Genomic DNA, 18664 nt, shown 5'->3' with positions numbered 1-18664 from the left:
GTCATAAAAGTCAGGGAGATTAATATTCTCTGAAGGCTCTCTATACAAGTGTATCTTCAGCCTTTGTACTAAATACTCTGGATGATGTAGACGCTTTGTGTATCTCCTTAACAATCTGCTTGCTCTGGGGCCGGTGCAGCTTTTTTTGTAAGGTACTGTAGAAATTCACTGTTCAATTCACTCTTTTATTGTCTATCTCCGAACACATTATCGCTCTATAAAAGAATACAAGCAGGACAAACCGAGAAAACAGTAACAGGACTGATGAACTACCACGTTTGAAGAGCTGGGACATCTTGAATGAATCGCTGTTGCTCTGAAATGATTGGTCGAGCATTTGTTATGTTCAGATCTGGAGGTCAGCTGGCTGATTTTCCCTTTTTTCACATTAAAATTCAGAAATTGAACAAAAACACAAAGACCGGATTGAGGGTTACGTGATGTTTTATGAAACTATCTGGCAAGCGTTCCAGATGTGGTCAGTCAGACAGCTTAGAAAACAACAGTTTGCACTAAGCAGCTTCAGTATTGAACACTGAGTCACAGAAAATACACATACAGCACGTGTCTCCTTCACACACACACGCCGCTACAGGTTCACGTACAGACAACAAAAAACTGCATTCTTAGTGTACATGAAGACATACAGTGTTTCTTATACAATCAGTCATTTATTTTACATCTTCAGCTTTTTAACAAAAATGACTAAAAAAAAATAAAAATAAAAATTCTCACATCCAACTTGGTGAAGACAAATTCACGAGAACTGAAACTGAAGTGTTTGATCCTGACTGTACTTTTCTTTGATCTGTTAACTTAAATAATGTGAACAAATACTTTACAATGATCTACAACTATCACATATTTTATATAAAGTCTCAGACATGTAGACGTTCACGTGTTACAAAATAAGGCACAATATTTACAGTGTCGAGCAAACCTTCGAACGTTGTTCTGTGAAAGTCCTGGTGCTCCAGATTGTCACAGTTTAGATTTTAAGAAGGCTCAGTCTCAGTGAAATCTGTCAAGTCATTATTTGTAGTGGCTCTGTTTTTCCATCACTGAATCAAAAGTGTCTTTATGGCTCTTTTTCACCACACATGATGCACGAGAAGCTCGCTTCGGACTTCTCTCTGACCTTTCTCTTGGTATATCCTCTCCTCAGCAGTCAGTGGATCGTTGTTGCACCACAGTAAACCATTATTTACCGTATTGTGCCCCTTTGCCTCGTCTTAACCAGTCCCTCCAGGGGAACTGGGCTTTGTCCTGATCGGTGTCTGAACTCCAGGTGGAGGAGGACGGCTGGCGTGTCCAGGTGGAGGCCACCCTGCTGGGTCTGCGGAAGAATGACATGCCGTTGGAGGAGGGCTTCTTCTGAGGCTGCTCCGACTGCTGCTGGGACTTGAGCTGCTGGTTAATGATGATCTGGATGTCATCCTGAGGAGAGGTGGGGAGGAAGAGGAAATGAGCAGGGATTCAGTCTGGTGTCTCATGTTGGGAGGATCGCATGTTAACACTGCCCACATATCGTTCAGACTCACTCAGTCATTGGTGTTGCAAGCATTGCTTTTGACAATAATGTTTTTAAATGTCCTATTTTTCTTATTGAGAAAATCTGCCTCCCATTCAAGAAAATTACCCGCTTCGATTTCTACATGTGGGATTATTAATGATTTTGTCTGCGAGTTTAATAATTATAATTCTAAATATTTAGCACATTTTTCTAATTTATTTGAAAACGATACCATGACTCAAAAAAATGCATGCGCCACAAATTATTACAAAATTTCACACAAATGTCTAATAGACGAAAAATAATGAAGTGATGTCATTTTTTTCTTTTATCTCGGAGGTCAAAAGTGAACTTTACTTGTGACATCACAATGTTCTGTAAAAAAACTTTTTCCCATAAGTGAGGAACAGAAGCGGAGATTGTCATCACAATCACATTCTGCTGAACACTGAATTAGTGATACCAATATTGTTGTCCACCGACTGAATACCTTTATTTATTTAGTCCATGTCTTCACCACATACAATATACGAGTGTGGACAGACATGGATGTGAACTACAACTTGACTTGTTGATAGAGGCTGACAAGCACAAAGGGTTAATATCAGATTTATTATCAATAAGGATAATTCATTAAAATTTAAGGATTACAAACTATAGGTCTTCTCTCAGCTAACACACATAATATCAACAGAAAATGAATCAGTGTTTAGGTCTAATTATCAGCTGTGACATCTTCATCAAAGCATTGAGAGATCAGACCGTCTGGCAGATGGCTCGGCTTGGCAGAGTGACTCGGCAGCAGAAGGACTCGGAGACAGAGACACCTGCCATTCATACCCCCTCAAACTGTCCGCACTGACGTTTCTGTCCCTGAGGAAACAGACTGACATACATCCATATCTGGTCCCGTCAAATTTCTATAAAAACTGCAGACTGTGTGCCTCAAAATTTCCATCAGCGATAATGCAGATCTTCGAGGTGTAAATTAAATGCACTGATTATACAGCAGATGTTGAGTCAGATTTTCAGATAGTAAGACAAAGTGATGCACGAGACATAATGACATATGAGAGGACCTCACCTGCCAGGCCTCCAGCTCCTGTGACAGCTCCAGTTTGCGTTGGATAGCTTCTAATAACTGGTTGTTCAGACACATCATATCATTTTTACTTCTCACCAACTCTGCCTCCATTAGGTTTTTCCTGCCAAGAAAGAGTGAAACCTCTTCAATCACATACAATCTTTTACAGCCATGATGTTCAAAGCCATCACAAGTAGAAACTCATTATTATGGCTGCAAGAGTAGCTTCCCGCAGCAACTATGAATCACTTTTTTTTCTTTTTGTTTATAAATATCAAACATGCATTAATGTAATTCAACCTAAAAGCTTTTGATTTATCCCAGATGAGAATCAGGAGCATCGGTTTCTGTTAGTAAAAACAAATTAATATTATGATTTGAATTACAATAATGAGAAATAAGTCACTCACTTGGCGATGGCTTCATCTCGGTCTCTGATGGCCTGTTGGACGATGTCAGCTTGATCGTGTGTGCTATGCAGCTTCTGCACCAGCTCAGTGTTTTCCTGCTGCAGCTGGATGTTCTGCAGGAGAAGAGAAAAGAGTATAAATTCATCCGTTTTGAAAATAACAAAAACACTTTCAAGGACTTTATGTTTCTATTCATTACATTTCATTTCTTATGAAGAGGCCATCTGGATTTAAAAAGTGTTTTTTTTTTGCTCAACAGTGTTTTGGGTAAAAAAAAAAGAAAAAAAAAAAAAGGATGTGGCTGTGTCTGCACAAAATGAAAGTGACCATGAGTTATACTGTAATTTATAACAAAAATTAAACATGATATGAAATTAAATTAAAACCTAACACTTCGATGTATAATGTGAACTTGAATAAAATAACAGGTGTTATTCTTGATCACACATTGATTTAATTTGAATTTTAAAAATAATGCAATGGATATGAGAAATTATTGAACAATTCATCAGTTTAAAACAAAAAAAAACATCTGCAAGTCATGCAGCATATCAAATAAATTATAACATTTATAGCAGCTGGTGGAAAACTTTAAAAAAAATAAAATAAATAAATAAATAAATTAAAAATCAAACATTACTTGAACTAGTAAAAGTGCCCTCAAAGGTCTGTGAATCTAGATATGACATTAAGATGGATTGCAGTCAGTACTGGTGCGGCCAAATCCTGATATAATGCTCCGCCACAGGCGCTGTCCCTCCTTCACAGACGAGTTGGTTACCTGATCTCTCAGCTCCTGTGCTGTGCTCAGATTCCCACAATGATCACCGGTCCTGTCCACAAAACCCAGATTCAGCTCCTGGGACAGAGACATTAACAAAGAGATCGAGTGTCAGCCGTGCAGGTACACCGAAAGGAGTTCCTGTGGTGTTGGTCTAAACTTGGGTCTATTTGCACAGCACCCTGTGGGAGGACCAGGCGGGGCTGGATATTTAGTTACAGTGATAAACGCCTGACTAGAATATAAATGCCATGAGACACAACTGGATAATTGTATATGCTCGCTGATGGCAAGAAGAGGCTTAGCAGAGATCATAATGTATCAATTTCACTAATTCATTGGCATGTATTGCATTTACAAAAGTCTCTAACAGCCACTAGAGGGTAGAGAGGCTAACTGTGAACAAACTGGTTATTTTGGCAGGTGAGCCGGCTGCTGTCTGGATACATGACTTGTGCTTTATCTGCAGCCATGTCTGACTTCTACCGCTGTCTCACAAATATCAAGAGCACACAGTTAACACTCGCCTGTGTTTCTAGCCAAACACACGTATTCATCAAATGCAGCACAAAGGACATATATATACTATACAGATGGAAGATTTGCACATATACTCTACTTCTGTATACGATAACAATACATGATCAGACAACATCAAAGTTAGTTTACTTTTCCTGCTCTCCTCGGATTTCAGACAACAAGGTCAGCCTTTTGTTTTCATTTCCTCCCCTGCCCCACTTGCTCATTTTGTGCAGCTTCTGCTCACCTGAGGGCTGGATGTCTGTGCCAGAGTTTGGGCCACTCCCTTCAGCCGGTGCAGCATGGTCCGCAGGTCCTCCTGTTGATCCATGACCTCTGACCTCCCTGAGCTGCTCTGGTCCTGGGTCAGCGGGAGGAGTAGCTGAAGAATGGACCCCATTTCTTGTGTTATCTAAACAGAACAGGAGCGGAAACATGTTGATTTATGTTCATTATGACTTTCAGAACAAAAGTATTAAGTATCAACTTACCTATCCACTTTCTATGTCTTTAAATCTGGCTAGTTTGAAATGTTAAACTCACAGCACAACTGCTACAGCTTTGAGGCTGCTACTGTATACCTGGCCTACAGTGAAGGAGTTCCTGTTTCAAATTGTTTAATAGGGGTCAAAAACTTGATATTTCTTTCCCTATTTTCCTTTCAGGGTGACAGATATTCTCCTCACACACATCATGTCTTAGGTGACATCAGGTATCTACACAAAGGGAGGTGCGGGCATTACCTCATCACAATATTTAACTTCCGTGAGTCAAATATATCACATGACCTGACGATAACAAAGATATCGGAACAGGTTTATCTTCAGATGACGGGAGAGCTACAGTTGTATGAGTAAGTTTGGACATCCCCGGGGCAAATAACACATTAACTGATTTTTTAAGAGAATAAGGCAATAAACCCATGCAGCAAACATACATTAAAAATCTAATTTTAACAGTTTTATTTGTTGAATTAAAAAAAAAAAAAAAAAGACTGCAGAAAAAATTCAACAATAATAGTTGCCTGTACAAAAAATAAGTTTGGCCCGTAAAGTACTTTTAGGTACCGTCATCATAAACATGTTCTGAAGGCTCTACAACGTGGAAACTCCTTTACAATGTGGCCATGGCAAACAGGAAATGTCGTGAATGACTCATGAGAGCAGTTACACATCACACTTTCCTGCTGCAACCAACAATAATAGCAGACGCACAGACAGTGAGAAGACTTTTTTCTGCTCTCTCCCAGGCCTATTTCAAACCTAAGTTTTCTGCAACAGGCCGAATCTAATATCTCTTTGTGGTGTCTTCGCTCTGAAAATTGGGACCTTCGCACCTTCTCCTCGCAGGATGTGTCCTCGCCTCAAACACAAGTTACACTGTCATGGAGTACTTGCACAAAATGTTCCGTCATCTCAATCCCCACTGCATAAAGCTGCTCTACTCTCACCACAACATGTATCCTTGTTGACTAAAACTGAGCGTATATACGATGTGTTTTTGGCACTGGTATCGTTTTACCTCGGATGTCTTTCAGGAAAGAGTGCGTTTAATATTCTTGTTTCCAGTCGGCACAGGAACGGTTTCCCACCAAACACTCGATCTGTGAATCATTGCGGGGAGGACCACGATACAAAAAGCTCAAAAGGAACATTTGCCAACCACAATATGGAGATGAAGCCAGTGCAACCAGTTCCACACAAAACTGTTTCAGAGTTCCTGTCAGTCAATGCTCGGTTGAATTTACAGCCTCAGTGCTGTGCAGTCAGGGCAGGTTGTGTTTGTTTCATTGTTCAGATAAAGTTAGAATTTCCTTCTTCTGGGCAGTGACTTACTTTTGTTTTGCACAATGACTTGACAGCTTTCACAGTATCACAGTGCTAGAAGAGGAATTGAAACTGGTCCTCAGGATACACTCTACATACAGTTTTAAATCATATTTTCGACATGTATTGTAAAATACTACATTTTGTACTACCCCGTTGTTTTATGGCAAATCCAGCAAAATGAACACTTGACAAGTTCAGGTCAATTGATCACAATGATGCTAAAAATCAAATTGAAGAAAAGGATTTTAACCCTGCCAACAATTCTCCAAAACACCAACAGATATAAAAAAGACAGTGAGATTAGTAGAATGGCAAAATCCTGAATGGTTGTCAAATTTAATTATCTATCATTACATATTTCTCTATCACCCACTTGCAGCTGCTGTTGTAATAATAAATCTGGTTCTTGGTTTAAACAGTATTTTTTTCGACATTTTGTTTTAATTCCCAAATAATTCAGGTTTGTTAGACAAACTTCTAACCACAGTTCAGACTCGCCTTGTGCCTCATTGAGATCGTACCTCTATGTACCTCAGAGCACCATACTTTTTCTAATAATTCAACTATCACAACTCCTTTTACAGTTTTTGATACTTCTAAAAGTCATAAAAGGAATTTACAAGAGCAACTTTGGCAGTGAACTAGTATATTTTGGCAGCCTTAATAGATAGGCTTTTTAACCGTTTTCATTTATGATCTCTTCTGTGCCCATTTCAATTGAATTATTAAGTTTCAGTAATGCTTTATTTTTTCATATTTTCCTGCTGTCCAAAAATCAAGACATTAACACCAAGACATAAAATCTCAGTAATGACGGTTTTCAGCGGTGGACGAACACATATTCGGTGCTCTGGTGAGTATTAACAGCAGCAGGACTGTGAATGTGGGATTGACTCAGACTGAACTACAATGTCTGTGTTCGAAGTAAATGAAGGAACGTCACTGATGCAGCACCTCACAGATGTCTTGTAGCTCTGGCTCAGATAAATAACTTCTGTCAGACTTCATTTGCTAAAAGGATCAATTCATTGTTGGTCTTTTCATTCGATGTGTTGGTCATAGAAATACAGAACAACACCAGATTTGCCCTTTAAGGTTTTTAATCTACGTCTACTGCTGTTTATAGGAATTTCAACCAAATCGTTCTTCTTTTCGGGCGTACTGGATGACCGGACTGGGCCCTGATGGTGGTAAACGTGAATCTACCTCTTCTTTGCTGACTCCCAGTCCTGCCGTCTCCAGGCTGCTCTCCAGCTCGGACAGCAGGGAGGTGTCTCCGTGGCTCCTGGTTTCCTGTAGGGACATTTCCTCCTGAAGCTCCTCCACCTGAGCCTGCAGCTGCTGTGAACGACCCCGCGCCGCCTCCACCTCCTGCCACGCCTCAGCTAGCTGAAAACACAAGGAACACACAAACACACTACTGAACACACACTCGAGCATAGATGCACAAACGTGAGTGTAACGTTAACGAGTACAACATATAAAGACAAGATAATGAATCTTCATAAATTAGATTTAAATTACAAAAACTTCCATTCAACATTCAGCGTGAGAGAAATCCTGACGCTCCAGATTCCTCCAGCCCAACATGAAACTCAACAAACACGAGGTGGAATCCAGAATTGCGAGTGAAACTCACAATGACGAGGATTGTTTAGCAATGCTTTCCACAATCCACCCGAAACCCGGGCCGCCAGGCAGACAGCAGAAAATCCCTTTGTTATTGAGATGCTTTCATTCATAAACCAGGGATGCTTTGTTACGTTGCTTGCTGCCACAATGAACAGGACTCTGTGTATTTACTTTGAGGAGAGAGTGACTCTCTTGGTGTGTGTGCGTGTTTGTTTTCAGCACAAGTATGTCGAGTATTTGTGTGTGTACCTGCTGGCTGTGCTGCTGGTTCAGTTGGTCATGCAGAGCCAAGCGTGCGTGTAAAGAGGTCAAACTCGCCCTCAACTCAGCGTTTTCCTGACACACACACTCCAAGCGCTGCTCCAGCACCTGTTCCTTCTGTGTGAGACGCAACACCTGGAAAATAAAACGCACGTAAACACAAATCTTAGGCATGAAACTAAAGAATTTTCTTCTCTGGGAGGTAAACTCTCCCTAACTCCCACTCATCCCACCCAGCACACCACAATCAGTCAGGAGCTGACGTGTTGATATCTGTTGGATGTGTAAACACATACCTTCCTACATTTACTAGGAAATGTTGTTCTGCTTCTCCTTTTTGGAACCAATTAAAAATATGGATGAATAGTTGCATGATACTGCCAACGTATCCCTGCCTGTATTTATCATACACAGGAGATATGTCTCTCCCACCACCGAGCACATCCTAACGAGACTCGGCACTTGTGTTGGCAGGTTTTAAAGCTGCTTGAAAGATTGTTCTCCGCCATTTGAAGAGACAAATATCTTTAAATCCAAATCATTTGTATTATCAAAGGAAGTTCTGTGATGTTCGGTTTTAGAATATATATGAAAACCTGTGGAGACGTGGTGCTGCAGTTTGTTCTGGTCACTCTGTTCAAGTCAGTGATATTTTCACAAGTAGAAACATACTAGAACATCCTTTTAGCATAACTGTGACATTTAGGGTTTAGGTTTGAAACATTGTAGTGTTCACATATTTTTACGTGTGTGTGTGTGTGTGTGTGTGTGTGTGTGTGTGTGTGTGTGTGTTACAGTAGTTACCTGCTCTCTCATGGCACTGATCAGCTCCTCATCCTGCTGCCTGTTGTGGCTTCCTTTCTGTTGGAGCTCCTGTTTTAGAGCCTGCAGCTCACTGGACATGGCTCTCTCCACCTCCATCGCCTCCAAAAGCACATCAGAGGCACAAAAAAAAAAAAAACACAAACACAGGAGATTCACCAAAAGAGAAAACACAAAGAGACATGTGGCTTTTAAACGACAGCCTTTTTTGTGCACTTTGTTGACTTGTATACATAAGGAAGGGGATACCGAGAGGTTTAAGCATAGAGACACACACCTCTCAGTAAGAAAAGGGTTGCCGTACATCAGTCAACTTCAAACTACAAAACAAAGCTTGCTTGAGGCATGAGCTTTAGGAGAACAGAGACCCAATCTTGAATCTAAAAACAACTGAATGTACAGCAGGAGATCTCTGAGGTAAAGTCCTGTAATCCAGACCCCGATGAGAAGAAACAGGGGAATAGGAAACTAAAATTGAATGTGTTTGATATTGTTTTTGCTGCCGCAAGAGATGTAGCTTTTGTTTTTAACACAATGGTTCCCAGGATAGATCTGAGAGGTAACAGTAAGATTAGAGGAATGAGAACAGTGTAAATACAGCTCTATAAACATCCTTCAGGTGAAACACCCACAGCTATATACATAAGGAGGCCATAAACTGTGATGAGCTCGGCGTGAGTAGATATTGGAGGCCTGGGGAGTCTTTGAACACTAAAAGACGATGAGCAGGTTTATTTTCGGTTGTATAACCCATTGATCGGCAGTGATACGATCCCGTTTCAGGCTGATTAACTGATCAACAGGTGACAGCAGTGAAATGTGGGATTTGTTTTAGTCTGTAAATGTCTTATGAGAAAGGAAACTCATCCAACATCAGACCTTGAAGATGCACATGATGCATTTGGTGAGAAACACAATGTACACATTCACAAGAACACCCCACAGAGTCACACGACATAAACGCTGGAAATCTCAGCTGCAGCTGAACCAAATGTAGCACTGATCACCAAGGAATCAAAAGAACAAGGAGGCTTCGCTAATCACTAACAAACCACTTGTTGTATTAAGTGGGAAATTAATAATTTTTTTCTCTGCTTCGTGGTCGCTCTGAATCATCTACGTCTCTTGCAAACAATTAAAAACTAAAACTCTGGGATGTTTGGGGTGCTGTTCTGCCAGCTCTGAAGCCGCTGTGAACAGGCCACCCGTCACCTCCCCTCCTCCCCGTCCCGTCCGGGCCTTGGACACTTAGTTCCCCTTACTCAGCAGTGTTTGGCGGGCCCCTGTCAGGTCCCATCACCGCCACATAATACAAGAAGAAAGGCCGGCCTCAGCAGCAGACGGGGCAGAGGGCATCTTGGCCTTGGCGGTGACATCATCATGCCACATTAGACAACAATGTGGCGGAGGATGGAGTCGGACGTCGTGAGGGTGAAGCTGGCAGCTGGGGTTGAGGGGGCAGCTTGGGAGTACGTGTTTGTAGGAGTCTATAGAGGAAGTGAGGCAGGCGTAAGGGCTAAAAGTAGAGTGACGTGTGTGTGTGTGTGTGTGTGTGTGTGTGTGTGTGTGTGTGTGTGTGTGTGTGTGTGTGTGTGTGTGTGTGTGTGTGTGTGTGTGTGTGTGTGTGTGTGATGAGAGTGAAGCGGGCACCGATAGGCAAAAACAAAACGTAGCATGCAGACCCACTGTGAGGCAAGGAGGGGTGTCTGTGAGTCATCATCGCTGCTGCCTCATCTCGTCAACATGGGCCTCTTCCACAAAAGAGGCAGTGACCCACCGAGAATCACTCTCCAGTTGGTAGAGGCACGCAGCCTGAGATGATATCCCCTCACATGGCCCCCAGTCCTCAGGCCTTCACCAGCCCGAACACCGAGGTAGCCGACAGCTGACGACCCCAGCTACAGCCGAGCCCCTCAGGGAGCACGCAGAAAAGATGGCTGTCCCCGGGGATGAGGGGACGTTTGGGTATGAGGTGCCGCATCAAAAGGAGAAAATTAAAGATCTATATCTCTCTGCGATGTATATTGTCTTTCGCTTTTTGTTTATGAGCTGGGTGATGCTGGTAGAGGGAGCAGAGGTCACGGGGGCTTGTCTCAATTCAAGCATCTGCTTTTACAATAACGGAAGTCCACAAAGAGAGATTTATCACAGCTGCCCAATAACACACCATGATCCATGGCCAGTGTAGGTTATCATGTAACACTGGGAGGTGAAGAGGTCAAGTGTAAAGCAACACAGAAAAGAAGCCCTTGCTGATGTAAACAGGGTGGACAAAAATTGGGAATAGCTGATTTGAGTTTTAATACAGTATTGATTAAAAGCTCTGCAACAAAACTGTCATGTTCCTTCTGAGGTAACAGGAAGTAAAAAGGACCTCTCTGAGCAAGCTTTTTAAACTTAAGGGAAAGAGAAAACACAGGTAAACTCTACCAATAATCATTTCTCTCTCTCATCCTAATGCTGTTTTGTTCTTTTCTATCTATTGCATTTTCACATACAGCGAATGTTTGTCACGGGTCTGTGTATTGATTCATGTTCTTACTACTATGAAGGTTTACAATCAGATATGGACATTACATCATGGTGAATACATCACTGTTAAGATTTTTGTTTTTCCATTTTATACAATTTAGCGCAGAAAAAAGGTCACTAAACACCTCTTAGTAAACTGATCAAATTTGAATTTAGTCCTCCAAACTCTGAGCAAAAAGTTTAAACAGCATTGATTCATCGATTAGTTCAAAAACAGAAAATTAATCGCCAACTACTTTGCTGATTGATTAATGGCTTTGTGAGCCATCGTTCAATAAAATACATTTTTAGATTCCTGCTTCTTAAATGGGAATATTTTCTGGTTCCTTTAGTTCTCCATGTTGATAAACTTCATTTGTTTTGGTTGTGGACTGTTGGGCGGGGCTAAACAAAACATTTGAGGCTTCCGAAAACCCTGTTCAACATGTTTTGACATTTTTCTGACATTAAAAGACCAAACAGCTCAAGAAAAATAATGCTACGGACTGAAAAGATTGTTAGTTGCGGCCCTAAAAATGTTAAATAAAAACCTATTTAAAATGGTTTCAACAAAACCTGAACGTTATAACCTTCACGGAGGGAGACTTTATTGCAGGTTTGTTGTAGAAGGCTCCAATAGTTTTAGCGCTGTTTACCTAATAAACTGGCAGCTGAAACTGTTATGCTGGCTCTCATATCACACTTTAAAATTTGAGAAAGTCGAATTTTGAATATGAATTTATTGAATAACGGTAATAGTACAGATTCAGTGCTTGCACACGAGTCCTCCTGCCTGGAAATGTACTCATTAAAGTTATTCAAGCCACATATTAACAAACTGAGGCATCAGACACCCGAGCTGCACGGCATGAGGAAAATCTACGAGGTGCGGTAACACTGTTCAATACTGTGATGACAATATGACTTGCGATTAATAAATAAAGTTGATGTTTTCATTTCAATACAGTTCATGTCTTTCTGCTGTATCGGGTACACTGCTGACATCGAACAAAAACAATGAATATCCTGTGCCCACTGAATAAATAAATGACATAAATCGTTTCAAACATTCCTGAACAAACTGCACATGAACACCCATCAAACAAAACAGACCATGAATTGCATGTGTCCATAAGATTTATCGGTCAGAAACATGACAAAGTCATTAATGCTTGACTTAATCGTTCTCATCCGTTTTTCCAGTTGCAGGATAAACAACATTTGAGCTGTGACCAAGAAGAAAACACCCTAACATCTCTCTTCACTCCCTTATAGTTTCCTCTCTGCACCTCAACTCCTGTTTAAACAGTCAGCACTGAACCATGTGACAATCTGGCACACGGCCACATTGTTTTCATGCAGCCGCTTCCTCAAACGCACCAGGACGGACATTCGCGGCTAATCTGTCCTATCTCACATCAGAGCTGCGTTTTGTTGTTGCTGTTGGTGAATAATTTTTCTCCCTCAGGTTTCTGTGGTGCGATACCGACGCCCTCCCCCAGATTCCTGACATGCTCTACTTATACTCGCAATTATAATGTTTCCAGCTCTGTGAGAACTGCAAGAGCGTCATAGAGAGAGCAACACATAAGAGACTCGGTGTGGACAGAAATGATCTGCTTCCTGTGACACAGACTTCATGGAGACTCCATTCGGGCACAAATCAACCATTTCAACTTTCTCCCAAAACCCTACTGAAGCCAGGCGCTATAATGGATTAGTTGATAGACAGATAAAAAAAATTAAGCAACATATCCTTTTAATAAAAATGTCAAATATGTATTGATTCAAAAGTTGTCTTCTTGTCCCACACGGGAATTTTTTTCTGACTTTCTTTGTCTTTAGGGATGATAAATTAAATATCTTTGTGTTTTGTACTGTTATTTGGAATAATTATGACATTTGAGGAGGCTCTTTTCACCCTTTCTATACATTTTCTTTACTCCATTAATCAACACATTCACTGGCAATAAAAAAAAAAAACTGAAGCCCAGTCAGGACACCAAGAGCAAAATCAACCATTTCATTTGTAACTGAGGGAGCGTCTTCACGAACACACACATAATCACAGACATACAGTCACGACTCACCCCACCGGGCAGCGCAGCAACAGAAGCAAACTTCCCCACGGCAGGTAAACACACGTCAGACATGGGGCTTCTTTACACTCCGTTTCTTCAACTCATTCACCGTCTTCTCTGACTTTTACAATTACAGAGTCCAGAGTTTCCCCCGTCTGATGTTGCCAGACAAATAAAACATTTCCTCCACTTCCCTCTCCGAGAACAACTCAGATAGAAGCTTTTATCTAAATTGACTTTTTCCTGAACTTGTAGGGAGTCTGTTTTCCACACAAAGTCCTTCAGGTCAGCCTTCGGGGGGGAAAAAGACATTCACAGTTCCTTATTCTGGTGGACCTTGACTCGTGGGAGGGTGTACACTGGTTTTTGGGTTCATTTTTAACTCTGCAGGCTCTGGTTTGTTGTTCATTTTTAACACAAGACACAGCTCTGCTGAGTGATCAGTCGTGTGGAACACAACACGTCACGACTGTAACGTTTGGCAAAACAATCCCGGACTTTTTCAGGCTGGAAAACTACTCAAGGTTGTCCAGCTGTGTGATCCCTCCGCTCCTCCATATCAACTGATAAGAAGCCGTACAATATGTCACTGGTTCAGTTTTGCTGTCCACAGTTTCCTTTGGATCAAACACTGGAGATATAAATATCCATGTCCTGAACACATTCGAGCTGATATTGATGAGTCAGCTGTATGTAATTGATGTTTTTGTACATTACGTCAAGCAAGTATAAAAGTTAAACGTTAACTTTGTGTTACTGACTAATAAACTGGTCACTAAAAATAGTGAATATGTCTCCAAGTGTCTTGTTTTGTTCAAAAACTAAAAGATATTCAAGTGAAAAGGATTAAAAAAATAAGTCAATTCCATTTGACAAACTTTGATTTAGAGACTATAAAAGCAACTATAACTATTATTAGCCGATTATTTTTGTCAGTCAGCCAATTGATTATTGATTATTTCTCATGTGTTGAATTCTTTTCCATGACTGAAGCAGAGTAACATGAAACCAGCATCTTCCAGATCTTTCCTCAGCTGTCCTCGATTTTAAATCGAGTCACAGCATTAATTTCCACTCCCACCCGTGTTTGCATATCGTCTCCATCCTGCCCCACACCAGTATGGTTGATTTGCCTGAGGCCAATAACTCAGCTGCCTGACTAACTCCACCTCTGTCTCTCCTGCTCAGATGAAAACTCTTCTTTAAAAAAAAAAAATATATATATATATATATCAATACCTGCATTTTTAAACACTTTGCTACAACCTTGCTCTGAGCCTGTAAACGGCCTGAGAATCTGACCTCGCTCCAGACCACATTAGACTGAGCCAGACTGATACCCGAGTGGTCTGTGCAGAGTTTCAGTGTGTGGATTGGGGTGAAACAAAAACCAGCAGCTTTGGGTGTTTGTTTCACAGAGGCTCAGTTACCTGTCGCACCGTGGGAGGTCTCTTTGCACCAAAATCTATAGCTCACCTTCAGATCATGAGGTGCAGAGACAATAACGTTAAATTTAGAACCACTACGTGAAACACTGTACGCGTGTGGGACTCACAGTGTTGAGCTCCTCCCTGAGCCGCAGAGTGTGCTCGCTGTGCTCCAGCTGAACTCGACTCTTGTCCCTCTCGGCCTCGCTGAGTTCCCAGGTGAGCCGCTCCACCTGGGCGCTCAGTTCCCTCACATCCCGCTCCAGGTCCCCCACCTGGCTCTCCCACTGGGACTGGCAGCCCTCCAGCTTCAGTCGCAGCGCATGCCTTCCCTGCTCCAGCTCCTGGACAGAGGTGGAAAAGATCAATGACTTAACAGGTGGCAGTGGGAATATCAATAAAGCATAACAAAGATCACAAAATGCCAGGATATAAATACAGTTCATTCAGTAGATCTGAAACTGTAATGCTAATAACTATTGCTTGTTGGCAACATTAACATGATGTTTTTGAAGGGATCTGAAAAATAAAAAAGAATCAATGAGCCTCATTTGGTGCTGAAAAGGATTACAGGAGATATCTGACAGCTGTAATCTGAATTCATACAACTGGAGTGACAGAGGCTGAGAAATTATACCAAATACTATGACAACTAGAGGAAAATGTCACACCTGTATCCATATATTGGAGCTGAAATGATCAGTCAACAGAATATTAACCTACAGATACTTTGATAACTGATATATATGAACACAATCATTGCGGCTCATATCTTGCAGGTGAGTTCTTGCCACGTGTTTATTTCACTTTGTAATGCACGACTCGGTCACATCAGCACCCTGTCTTTGTGTCCTCACAGTGTTTAAATGAGACTTGCGCCTAAAAAGATTCAGCAGTAAACATCTGAAGCAGGTATCAGGGTTCACCCTGAGAAAGTAATGAGGCTATTATTTAGTCTTTCATAACATCTCAGGTGTGTGAGTCTGTGCAGCTGAAGGAATGCAGCAGAGACAGATTAATTTCACCTGCTGAGTTTTGCTTTACATTTATTGAATTTGGAGGCTCATCACCAGGTAATTTCAAGCTGCCAAATGCATGTGCATTGAGGGGAATCTGTGAGTCTTGTTACTGGCTCGGTTCTCTCTTTGTATTAAATGGACTGTAGATAAAAACTGCTGTCTCATCAGTCTTACGAGTTTGCAGAAAGGTTGCTGGCGTCTGAAACAACCTGTGAACGTTGTTTGCCTGAGAAACATTTCAGCACAGACAAGTCTTTTAGGATAGAAATACTTTTGCAGTTACTGAACCAACACAAAAGATATTTTTACAGGGCGAAGAGACACAAACCTGCTGATCGCACTTCAGAAAGTTTAGTAATGCGACAATGTTTGAGGTTGAACCAGCTCATCCACCTGTTTACATTATAGAGTGTAAATGAGAGCTGCTCTGGTAGTGATAGTGTAACTTCCTTTAAACATTTACAGTAGATTTATATTAGAATATATTGAATGACATAGAGCCCACTGTGGGTTACACGGAATGTATGTTTTCTCACCAAATTAATATCCGCTTTCTCATTTATTTTGTCAAACTGCTAAACGATCCATAGGAACACCTGTTCAATCGAATACAATCAAACAGCTCTGCCAGAAAATATACTCTCATGAACCTCAGCCTATTTATTTTCAGTTTGTCCTTTACTGAGGTGGTGATGTCAGCGGTGCACTGGACTGCTTTATACTGAAAAGTGGTCCAAGTATTTTACCTCCCCTCCTGTATATTAATTAGGTGGACAAAATATAAGGAACCCTTTTCAACAGGATTTCATTAGATTGCACAGGTGTTTCAAATAAAGCCTCAGAGCTTTCTCTGCTCAGTGAGTGTAGGCAATATTGATTTGTATTATCAAATCCGAGTATCTAAAGCAGGTTCGACATATAACATCAAAGAAACGAACAAGATGGTTTATTATTCCGTAAGTTGATCATATGTAGGTTATCTGAAAACAAAATGCTCTTCTGATGCCTGAACAATATAATTTATGATATAAAAGATAAACGGCAAATCTAACCTCTATTCATGTGTAAATTGTTCTTAAAGTTTCTCTCCTGTCTGATACCTTTCATAGGAATCAGATTGGATACTTTACCGAGTTTCTGGAACTGAAACAAAAACCCTTCTTCCATCAGGGAAACTCCAGTCTTCACCCGCCCACCCCAAACATTAGCAGCCACAGCGTCGTCAAAACGTTTTAAACCGCGTATTTCCCCGAATATCTTCCAATACTGTAATATTTTCCGTGATTTTATTTTGAATACCGAAGCCCTACTAGACAGAAAAGCGTTTTCTTCTTACCTCCAGTTTGTCTGCGTACTGCTCATGAAGTTTGTCGCTCTGCTCTTTCAGTTGACGGTTTTCCAGGAGCAATGCCTTTCCCAGCTGCGCTGCCAAAATAACCTCTTCCTCCTTTTGTTTCAAAGCAGCCAGAAGTTCATTGGGGTCTTGATAATCTGTTATTTCCTCTGCTCCGTAGCCGAAGTAGAAATCCTCCTTCTCCAGGTCCATTTTATTGGACTTGAAGCTCCATTCATCCAGTCGATCCATTACCGATTCAGTCTGAGACCTTCTCGCGGTGGGTATTAAGATAAATGTACAGAAACGCGCAAGACTGGTGCCATTAATGAGCCATCAATAGGTCCATTGAAGGACACCTGATCGCGGCGGCTGTGTCGGAGGGAGTGATGATGCGAGTGAAGCGCTGGAGGTTTGAGCTCTCCGGTGAACGTCTGCGCCTTCCTCTGTCACCAGCAGATGACTGTTTGTCTCCAGGGGGAGTTGGCTTCAGTCACCTGAGCAACTGTGACCACGCCGCCCAACAAGCAGACTGACACCTGTCCTCATCCGGGGCTCAGAGCGCTCTGCCAGGATGGAAAATTACACTCAGACACACGTGGTTTAACTAAAAATGTTCACTGTTTCTGCTCGGCATCAAAACAAACCACTGGTGAATTGTTTTAAGTTGTGTGGGACTGTTGCATGTTGCGGGATTGTTTGTTGTTATTGTCATTTCACAGTAGATTAGTCTGAAATCATATTTCCATTGTGATGTCACTCTATCTCCACTGATGATGCATGTCAATAAATCTACAGCGTTGAGTCTTTGTCATCATGTTCGCACTGTTTGGAATTCATTCTTAAGATTGCTCCTCTTATATTGTATATAATATTGATCTCTACATTTCCATTTTTGTAGATACCACATTTTCGTACACATTTGAAAATATGTATGCATCATGTTGCTTTTTCTTGCAACATGCTTCATTATATGTGCTACACTGTTTTGTTGGTCCCAGTATTAAAATGTTTTATTTAAACCTTACATAATTTCTCAGTTATCTATATTTCCTGGTATGTCTGTTTTCTGTCCTATAAAATGAAATGCATAAACAGTGTTAACACAACAGCAAAAATACTGTGATTGCCTTTTCAATATTTTGTTTTTAACACTTGTTAATACAGCAAAGATACATTTTGTGTGTTTTTCTTTCATCTAAATTGATGACACCTAAAATAAGTTTTTACTCTTTTCAGTCAGTATTTAGTAGAAGCCCCCATGGAAGTGATTACACTGTAACAGTGGGTGAGTTTTTCTCTGTTTTCATGTATGCTGCAAGTACTCAACAAGTCAGTTTCTGACTGCCAAAGAGGGGTAGTGATTGCCTGCTTTGTCTGGACGCTTCCCAGAGGTCAAAGGTCAGCCTCAAAGAAGTTTGGTGGAGCAGGGGGGCAGTGTC

General features: G+C 41.2%; 1 protein-coding gene across 1 annotated transcript; it reads right to left on the bottom strand.

Moving 5' to 3' along the window:
- Positions 1 to 426: 426 nt before the first annotated feature.
- LOC138197303 (BICD family-like cargo adapter 1) lies at positions 427 to 17685 on the bottom strand. Its single transcript, XM_069148029.1, has 10 exons — positions 17226 to 17685; positions 14999 to 15214; positions 8834 to 8953; positions 8018 to 8164; positions 7343 to 7525; positions 4555 to 4719; positions 3789 to 3866; positions 3008 to 3120; positions 2598 to 2718; positions 427 to 1437 (listed from the first exon to the last, which is right to left on the bottom strand). The coding sequence occupies exons 1-10, from the start codon at positions 17472 to 17474 to the stop codon at positions 1201 to 1203; spliced, it is 1629 nt and encodes a 542-aa protein (XP_069004130.1). The 5' UTR covers positions 17475 to 17685; the 3' UTR covers positions 427 to 1200.
- Between the last annotated feature and the right edge of the window lie 979 nt (positions 17686 to 18664).

This window comes from Embiotoca jacksoni, unplaced genomic scaffold (assembly GCF_022577435.1).
Source record: "Embiotoca jacksoni isolate LCO1_2020_lvr unplaced genomic scaffold, fEmbJac1.0.p SCAF_14, whole genome shotgun sequence".
NCBI lineage: Eukaryota > Metazoa > Chordata > Actinopteri > Embiotocidae > Embiotoca > Embiotoca jacksoni.
Note: the sequence above shows the minus strand (reverse complement) of the source record. Positions and strands in the feature narration are given on the sequence as shown.

What these genes read in the sequence shown, in the direction of transcription:
- LOC138197303 (XM_069148029.1), bottom strand. Translation starts at nt 17,474, where the DNA reads ATGGATCGACTGGATGAATGGAGCTTCAAGTCCAATAAAATGGACCTG. An exon ending in AGTACGCAGACAAACTGGAG is followed by an intron (nt 15,215 to 17,225) that starts GTAAGAAGAAAA and finishes ACCTCTGTCCAG; the next exon opens with GAGCTGGAGCAGGGAAGGCA. An exon ending in TGGGAGTCAGCAAAGAAGAG is followed by an intron (nt 4,720 to 7,342) that starts GTAGATTCACGT and finishes TGTTCTGTTTAG; the next exon opens with ATAACACAAGAAATGGGGTC.